This window comes from Seriola lalandi, unplaced genomic scaffold (assembly GCF_002814215.2).
Source record: "Seriola lalandi dorsalis isolate HSWRI2012SDOR001 ecotype SW California unplaced genomic scaffold, Sedor1 jcf7180002054684, whole genome shotgun sequence".
Taxonomy (NCBI): domain Eukaryota; kingdom Metazoa; phylum Chordata; class Actinopteri; order Carangiformes; family Carangidae; genus Seriola; species Seriola lalandi.
The window spans coordinates 1,252,328-1,261,694 of NW_019525237.1; the positions used below are offsets into that span (position 1 = coordinate 1,252,328).

The following is a 9,367-nucleotide window of genomic DNA, read 5'->3' on the forward strand; positions in this document are numbered from 1 at the left end:
TGGAGGATTTGGACAAGTTTAAATCCAAACCACTATTTTATAATAAATAAATACATAAATAAAATAAAAAAATATATAATAAATAAGTAAAATAAAAATAATAATAAATAAATAAATACATAAATAAAATTATATATATACATATAAATATATAATAAATACATATTTTTTTTAATAATTAAAAAATAAATGTGTGCACAGCCAAGAAGTCCTGTGTGTCCGGTCCTGCTTAGATGAATAACTCAATCCTGTTTCCTGCATCGACAGAGATCATGTTACAAACTGACACTAACTGCAGGTTTATAATGAAGAAACCCTGAAGTCAAAAAGCCTCTAAACGTCTGTTGTTGAGTCGAATCTGGAGCCGAGCTCGATACAAAAAAATGTGTCTCTGCTCCCTTATCTAACCAACACCTCCTCCCCCCTCCTCCTATCTATCTAACAGCATGTTAGTCTTGTTTCAGGGCTGTTGAGTCCAATACCTCAACGCAGCTTTCTCTTTGAAGAGCCTCCACACACACACACACACACACACACACACACACACACACACACACACACACACTTCATCCAGCACACACACATTTATATACATTTAACAGCCCCCACACCGCCTTCCTGCTCAGACTAAAAGCTCCCTCTCGTCTCTCTTTCTATTGGAAGTGACAGTGACGCTGCCTTATCAGGCTGGTGTGTGTGTGTGTGTGTGTGTGTGTGTGTGTGTGTGTGTGTGTGTGTGTGTGTGTGTGTGTGTGTGAGAGAGAGAGAGATGGGAATCCCGACCCCAACCTGCTAGATAGATTATTGACAGGTGGATTGTGTGTGTGTGTGTGTGTGTGTGTGTGTGTGTGTGTGTGTGTGTGTGTGTGTGTGTGTGTGTGTGTAATTTGTTGGTCAGGTTGTGAAGATCAGGGCAACAATTACAGCTTGCTGCTCCGCTGGGCCTCACACACACTTTATACTGTCACTGGATATTAGAGTTAACAGGCAGAGGTGTGTGTGTGTGTGTGTGTGTGTGTGTGTGTGTGTGTGTGTGTGTGTGTGTCGTTCCCTTTCTCTTTAATAATGTGACATTGTGTTTTTTCTGACCTTCTCTACATGAAAACTCTTAAACTAATGGCTGTCTCTTATCTGTCTTTTTGTGTGTTTCTCTGTGTATTTCTGTGTGTGTTTGTGTGTGTGTGTGTGTGTGTGTGTCAGGTGCGAGCGTTGCGACCGCAGCTTCACACAGGCCACTCAGCTCAGCCGCCATCAGCGACTTCCCAACGAGTGTAAACCAGTGAACGAAAGCAGCGAGTCCATCGAGGTGGATTAACCCCCGACCGTTGACTGACTGTTGACTGACTGTTGACTGACTGAGACTTCATCCACATGAAGCCAGCTGAATCTGAAAACGCATCTTTTTCTCTCTGTGTTGTCCCTCCGTCCACACACAGTGTAAAACCTGCCAACGACCGGAGCGTCCATCACTTCAGTCCCCACTGACTCACAGCTGAGAGGACACTCTGTCTTCACCAGGCCGACGCATGTCTCAGATCTAATGGACACAAATAGTTTCACATGATGCACACGGGAAGAAAACAGCAGTATTTTAATCATCGATTTATTTTCCAACCCACTATAATATTCTTATAGTGAAAGCAGAAAGCTCTCAGTAAAACTGGGGCCTTGTCCAATTGTTATTTATACGTGGCAGTAAAAGTAAAGTGAGGATGCTTTTAAAAATAATACCAGGAATTGTTTTTATTTATCAATTTACTTCATATAACTTGCAGTAGAGCTGCACAATTAAAATACAATCAAAACCTCAATATGGCCGAGTGCAACATGGAGCTGTAATCGTTTTTCAGTAAAGGTCCAGTGTGTCACATGATCTTTGAAAGGTATTTAATCTGAAAAAATATGTTTGTGACTGCGACACAGTAAAAGTTCTCATCAGCTTCAACATTGTTTACATTATTAATTGATTATTTTGCATTTTTATTTAAAAATCCAGCGCAATAGTTTGAGTCTTTGTAAAATAATCAAGTTTCATTAAAGAAAACATTTAATTTTACATTTATTTTGTCAGAATTTTGTGACATATAATTATAAATGAAGCTCAACCGCTACCAGACATAAAGGAACATGTTTGTTTGCTACAGACAAATTAAAATTCCAATTGATATTGTGACTCATATTGCAATCACAATATTTATGCAATATTTGATGAAAATATTTTTGTTTATCAGTTTATTAGTTGCTCTGTATTCAAACACGTCGCAGGTGCTGATGAGGAAAGTGAAGACAGAGGTTTTCTTGTCTTCCTGGTGTTTCAGTGCGGACGGAGATCTTTAGGACGACTACATGAAGTTGAGTGTTTTCAGATTTTGGCGTCTTGAGTGTGAACGTCGTCTGACTGTTTGCAGCTTTCTGACTTGACTGACTGACTCTGGAGAGGAGCGACGTTCAAGCTGTGTTCATCCTGCTGGAGAGAATCCTGATTCAACCAAACCAAAGATCCTTTTCCTTCCAGCGGCGCGGCCGACCTTTCAGACGGAGGAGGCGGACTAACAAACAAAAAGTTTTTTTGGACGAGGATATTTATTGGAGACTTTTGGGAATCATGTTCCATCATGTTTCCCTCCAAAGAAAACTCTTTCTTGAAACCGGGACAAAAACAATGAAATACCAAAAAATTCAGACTGATGGTCTGTCTGTAGCTTTACTTCTCGGTTTCTTCTTTTCTTTTTGCAACAGCGATGCCAAAGGAGGGCGCGACCAAAGCAAACAGACTGAGAATGCACAACGAGCAACAACACAAACGAGGATGACGCTCGAGTTTTACATCATAAAATGAACCAAACCAAAAGACGAGGAGTATGTATTGTAAAAAAAAAATAACAAAAAAATAACAGAAAAGAAAAAGAAGGGACAAAAGAAACATAAATTATATTTATCTTCTTGCTCATATCATGCTTCGGGCACTTTTGTTTTCAAATGTTGATTATTTAATTTTTGCAGCTCTGATGTTGGAGAACGATGGTGCGGGGCGGAGGGAAATACTGAAGAGATAATAGACGTGATTTCTTATAGAAATAATCCCACAGTTCATTAAGAAACGTGTTGATATGTTGAAGCACGGTTTTAAATGGACTTGGTTAAAGTCAGTTTACGTTTTTTTTCCCATGTTGGCATTTAAAACATTTTCAGGGTGAAAGTTTCTCACATTGTTTCCATCTGTTCAGAGATGACACCTGATCATCTGATCATAAAATCCAAGAAGGGCAAATGTTTTTTCGGTTTTGAAATTTATCTCCTTCATGATACGTGTCTTCTCACAGAGTATATTTGCTACGCAATGCAAGTTTGAGTCCATTCACAAGCAATCTCAGATGTGTAAATAGTCCTGTGTCATTACGATACACTTTGTATTCAAACGAGTGAGGGTAAAGCACAGTTACTACGTGAACACCAAATAGGTTTTTGTGCCTGAGAGTTAAAAAAGCTTTAATAATGATAATAAATATAAAAAACTGTAACTTCTCCTCCCAAAGACCAACAGAGTGTTGAACCTGGTGGATGTGAATCTACAGCCCAAACCAAAAGTAAAAGGGAAGTTTCACTGCAGGAAAACTGATTTGCTTTTATCACACAAACATCTGGAAGAGTTTAAAAATGACTCTGAGGATCTGTAGACGATTAAATACAAAACGCTGATGAGCAAAAGATATGAAGATGTTTCCATCAAGTTTATTCTCATCTGTCATGTTTGTTTCCATGGGAACCTGTGTCATGTCGACCTTCACCGATCAGACACAACAATAAAACAGGTGGCTGGTTTTAATGTTGGAAAATAATTCAAAGTAACTGCTAATGATTGAGAATGAACAGGATCTACACCAATCAGCCACGACAGTAAAACCAGTCACCTGTTTTAATGTTATGGCGGATCAGTGTATTTCTCTATGACACTGGTTACAAGCTTGTAAGTAGAAATGTTAACACACACCGAGAAATTAAATATATAGTTTTATTGTCATTGGAAACTAGTATCCACGAAGGTGAGCCGGTCCCGGCCCATAAATGTCTGCCATATCTGGCTTGGCGGAGAACCAGCCTCAGTCAGACCAGCTTCAGGCCCATTTTGTTACTGTCTGTTTGAAGTTACACAGTGTTGCAGGAGCATCATGTTGCTGCTCTAGAGATCATTTAAAAAGGTGGATGACAGTTGTAATTATCTGGCAACAGGTTCCAGATTCTGAAAATGGCAAAAAAAAAAGTTCACTTTAATGCAACATTTCACATGTGGAAATAATAAGAAAACTATGACTTAACCCACAGTCATGAGATGAACCTCTATGACAGATGGAGTAATATCTGCTGTTGATCTATCTGATAAGTTTAACATGAAAGTTTCTAAAGTGGAGTGACGAGCTGTCGTCCAGCTGCGTTTACCCATGGATATTTTTTCCAGATGTTGAAAGGAGCCTCTTCAGTTATTGATCTGAGATCTGCTAATGAGTCCAGGTGTTTTATAGGTGAAACCTTCTGCTCTTCCAGAAGCTCTCACAGACGTGTTTGTGTCACTAAGAGTGAAACAGTGCTGTGTCTCAGTGAAACGTCTCTTTGTTCAAAATGCAGATTCATCCTGTGCTGTATATAGAAAAATACAAACAATGGGATTTTATATGATGTATCTGGGACTGAGGTGAAATAGTTTGACTCAGTGAAGGACAAAACACAAATGTGAATATGAACCAGAGCTCAGAGAAGATTCACTTTCTGCTCACGTCTGTCAGGATCCAGAGGATGAACTTCAACCAACATTTATACCATAAGCATTTTATTAAACACCATGTTTAAAGTCCTCTCTGCTGTGTGCGTGAGGTTATAAAACTCAAACAATCCCTGTTTGAGAGAACTTGGGTTTAAAAAAGGATATTTTTTAACTCCAATCTTCCATAAAGGAAGTTGGAAATAAGAATATAAACTTCTTTAAAAGTGAAAAATTAAATCCCAAAACTAAATTTGGTGTGTTGATGTTTGTAACAGTGAAATCGCTCAGATCATCTGAACAGAGGGTGAATCTTGCTCGTGGCCTCTGACGATGATAATCATGTCCTCTGTAATATGACTGACAGAATCTGAAGAGATAAAACAGTCATGTCAAACAGACTCTTAAGGATCCATTTTGACTCAATCTTGTTTGCATGATTTCCCCTGACTCACCCCCCCCCCTTTTTTTTAAATGAATGACAAAATCAGATCAAAAACCAAAAAGATGTTGTTCCATAGGAAATAAAGCTGAAATCCAGTTTTGATTCTTACCACTAACGCTCTCTGTGACTTTATTATTCTATATTGTTTACAAACATGATGCAAGTTTGAATGTTCCTTCAAAGAAGTCAATGCAGAATATAACAGATTATTGATTGTTGAGTTTGTATACCTTTCATTGCGGCAGTTTTAGGCTTTTTAACTGAAGGGAATAGTTTGACATTTTTGGAAATACAATGCTCACATGCTTTTCCAAAAGGTTAAAAATTGAGATTAACACCACTCTCGTGCCAGCAGCCGACTGACTGAGTTTATCACCAAGACTGGAAGCAAAGGGAAACAGTGACCTGACTCTGTCAAAGCTCAACACATCTGTCCACTGAAGTGTCTCATTAACATGTTGTATCTCGTTTGTTGAATCGGTTCGAAAAATGACATGTAAAAACAACAAATCATAGTTTTAAAGTGAGTAAAGTGTTGAAATTTTTCTTGGCCATGACCAGTGGAAGCTACAGGAATTCACTGGTCCTGACAAAGAAACACATGATATCTGCAGAGCTTGAAAAGTCTTAAAACCATTTAATTTAATTCCCCCCGAAAAGAAAAGTTTTAAACTTAATTCACAGAAGACTTGAATGTTTTCTTTAGCCTGACGTCAACAAATGTTTTTGTGTGTGAACGCTGATTTCACCATAAAGCTTTCCTCATTTGCATGTTTTTCTGTTTCTGTTGTCAGACAACGGACCATTAGACTGAAACAGCTGGTCTCGCCGTTGTGGTGCAGCCAAAACATGGAAACTGGATTGTTGTGACAGTGGATTGAGCTGCAGGAGGCCGTTCGTTCTTGTTTTGTGACGTTTCGGACAAAAACTTTCACTGCTGCTGCTTTTACAGGAGCGAGAAACATCATCAACAAAACCTCAATGACTTGAAACCAGTTAATCATTTGTAATTGGTTAATCCATCCATCCATTTCCTGACAATTAATAGTTAATCAAATAGTAATTAGAAATTATTACATACTGCTGGGAAGTACAGTGTAATGACAAATCTACTCACCACTGGTTTTCCATCATACTTCAGTATGATCGTGAACAGAGGTCTGACCTTGACTCTTAAAACTAAGTTGTTGAACCTGCAGAAACCCTGAAACGTCCAGAACTTAACCTTCAGTAAAACATCAATTCATTTCTACATTTCAATTTTTGAACATATTTACCAAACGAGATGCTGCGAGTTAATTAGTGAGCTTCAGATGTTCATTAGCTTTAAGGTTTCTTATTGTTGGGACATTTCAGCTTTTAAATACACCAAGAAAGTTCTCAGAGGAAGTCAAAGTTATTGCTCATCTGCGATTGGACCGTTGAAGAAAAAGATGAGGTTCCTCAGCAGCGTCCTACGACTCTCTTTCCTCAGAGTGTCACTGAAATGTGTACTGGAGATTTAGTGACTGATCAACAGCTGCCTCTACTTACTGCTAATAATCTGTAACACACACACACACACACACACACACACACACACACGGAGCCCCGCCTTGACCTCAGCTCAGTCGGTCTGAAAACACAAACTGGACTTTCCACTTTCCAGCCTGATTTCAGAGATTATTCCTGCGAGGATTCGACAAATTCACCAAAACAAACACAGTCGAGTTTTCAGACATCAATCACAGCTGTTTTTTCATCGTGGGAACCGGATCCAAACCCAGAGGCCAAACAAATGATCGCAGAACCAAAGGTTTCAAGTCTTTTTCCTTTTTCTTTTTTTTTTAATGTGAGTCTGGATTACATTACATGTAATGAGATTATGGAAGTGGTAGTTTTAATTAAAAGCAGTTAGTGTGGAAGAAGAAAAACAAACAGAGAAACTGCTGACTGGAGAACGAGGCCGAGGAGGAAATAATGTTTTTTAACTGTTTCGACTTTGACTTTTATTTATTTGAACAAGTTAAAAAAAAAAAAAAGGCAGAGTAATGTGCAGGGAGGGAAACCCCCGAAGAATGACTGATATAATATAAAACATATTCACAATGTGAAAGACACATCCACATCGTTTAACAAAGAAAAACAGCAACAAGCTGATGCATTAGTAATAAGTAATTACATAATTATAATAATCGATCACTTGGAAACTGGGTTGGGGTGGAAAGAAAAATTCAAGTGTTAGTAATGGCTGTAGAGTAACGGACTGACATCATCATCATCGTCCTCATCATCATCACAGGGATGTTAAATGTCAATGGATTATAAATAATGGAACTAGACATGGTTACTGTAAACAAACAGTCACTCAATGACTCTTTGGGGAAAGGTTAACTTTAAAAAATATCTGGTTCAAACTTGTGAGCAGCAAAAACAAGATGTAAACAAACGCACATCAAGTTAATTTGACACGTGGAACTTCTCAGTCCAGTGTTCCCTCTCTTTCTTTTGGCTCTGTGTTTGGTCTCCTCCAGCGCCTTAGGGAAACATCTGGATCTTTAGCTGCTAAATGCTCCTCTGTGTTCAGCAGCTGCTCTCCGACCGAGTCTGTCTGCAGGTACAGGACAGAGGCTGTCAACAGCTGTTTCTCTGAAAACATCTGCGGCCGAACGCGATGCTGTCAGGGGGAATCAGAACCAGATGATAATCAATGAGCTGAAACTCGGCTCTGTGAAGTCGAGGGGAAGCTGCTCTGTGGCTGCAAGACTGACCCCTTTCTTATACAAGTGGTCATGTGATCAATTCTTAATATACAAATATTCCTCACGGCAGCTTAAGAAATAATCTTTCTTTCAGCTTTCAGCTTTAAATTAAAAGATTACTTTTTCCTCCCTGTGGTGGAAAGTAACTAAGTACATTTACTCAAGTTCTGAACTTCAGTACAAATTTCTTTTATTTCCAATTTCTGCTTCTCTTTCCTTCTACTCAACCATGTTTCAGAGGGAAAATAATTTGTACTCCACATTTATTCAACTGCTTTAGTTGTTTTGCAGATTCAGATAAATAAAACGAGATATAATCAACAAATAAATGATGATGTATTGATCCCCCAAGCTGCCCAGCAGGATGTAAACTAGTTAACATCACTCCCACATTTACAGCTGAAACAATAATGTGCTACACTTTATATATATATAAATGCAACCTTTAATGCAATAATATCATATACATTAATATACATCATTCTCAAATGGACCATTCTGAACAAGTATTTTTACTTCTGGTACTTGTTTTAATGATGGTACTTTTGTACATTGAGAGTAGTTTTACACTCTGGTGCTACTTCTACTTCAGTAAAGGATCTGATTTCTTCTTTCACCACTAGTTCTCACCTGTGACAGTAAATGTAAAAATAATTATTGACATTTTTTGACAACAGCTATAATTATCTCATATTGAATAAAAAAGCTGAATGTAAAAAGTAACTTACAAGGTGGAAGAAAAGCAGAAATTCTCCCAGAACTGAAATCCTTGTGTAAAGAGAAAAACATGTGAAGTGACTCAGTTAAACTCCACCCCACTGGGAGCTGAGGATGTTTTTATCAACTGTGACAGTTTCAAGAGAAGAAGAATAAGATAATACAGAAAATAGGACATCAGTGTTTAAGTGTGCTTAATGGGTGTAATGGTTTGCTTTTGGTGGAATTTCCTGGAGGGTGGTGGGGGGTGGGGTGGGGTATTAAGTAGACAGAGGTCACACTTTCAAAACCAATTACACGAGAAGCTGTGGAGTTATTTTATTGTAATTGGAAACATGTTGAAGAAGAAAAGTGGGAAAGTTTCACTGTGAGAAAATCTGACTGTTGTTAACTTGACCGGGGTTAAACATGTCAGAGTGTGTGTGTGTATGTGTGTGTGTGTTCTCCGTATTAACACAAAATTTATCAGTTTTATTTCAGGCCTTAAATTTGATTCAATTCATTTTTGTTTTTACTCATTTTTGTTTTTTTTATTGCTGTTCAAGTATTCCACGTTGTGTTTCATTCTGTTTCCATGTTATTTGTGTGGCTGTACATTGTGTGTATTTACATGTGTGTGATGTCATACATGTGTTTGTGTGTGTGTGTGTAGAAACTGTGTCTCTCAGCTGCCTGATGAGTTTCACAGAGGAATTGTTTGAAATCATG

The 9,367-nt window shown here is 38.2% G+C and overlaps 1 protein-coding gene across 1 annotated transcript in view; it reads left to right on the top strand.

Annotated features, from left to right (window-relative positions):
• The window catches only part of LOC111667134 (PR domain containing 6), a 31,425-nt gene extending 26,109 nt beyond the window's left edge, over positions 1 to 5,316 (top strand). The window contains exon 4 of the mRNA XM_023422728.2: positions 1,201 to 5,316. Within this exon, the coding sequence (XP_023278496.2) occupies positions 1,201 to 1,315 (115 nt within the window). The 3' untranslated portion in view covers positions 1,316 to 5,316. The remainder of the gene's footprint in view (positions 1 to 1,200) is intronic.
• Positions 5,317 to 9,367: the final 4,051 nt, after the last annotated feature.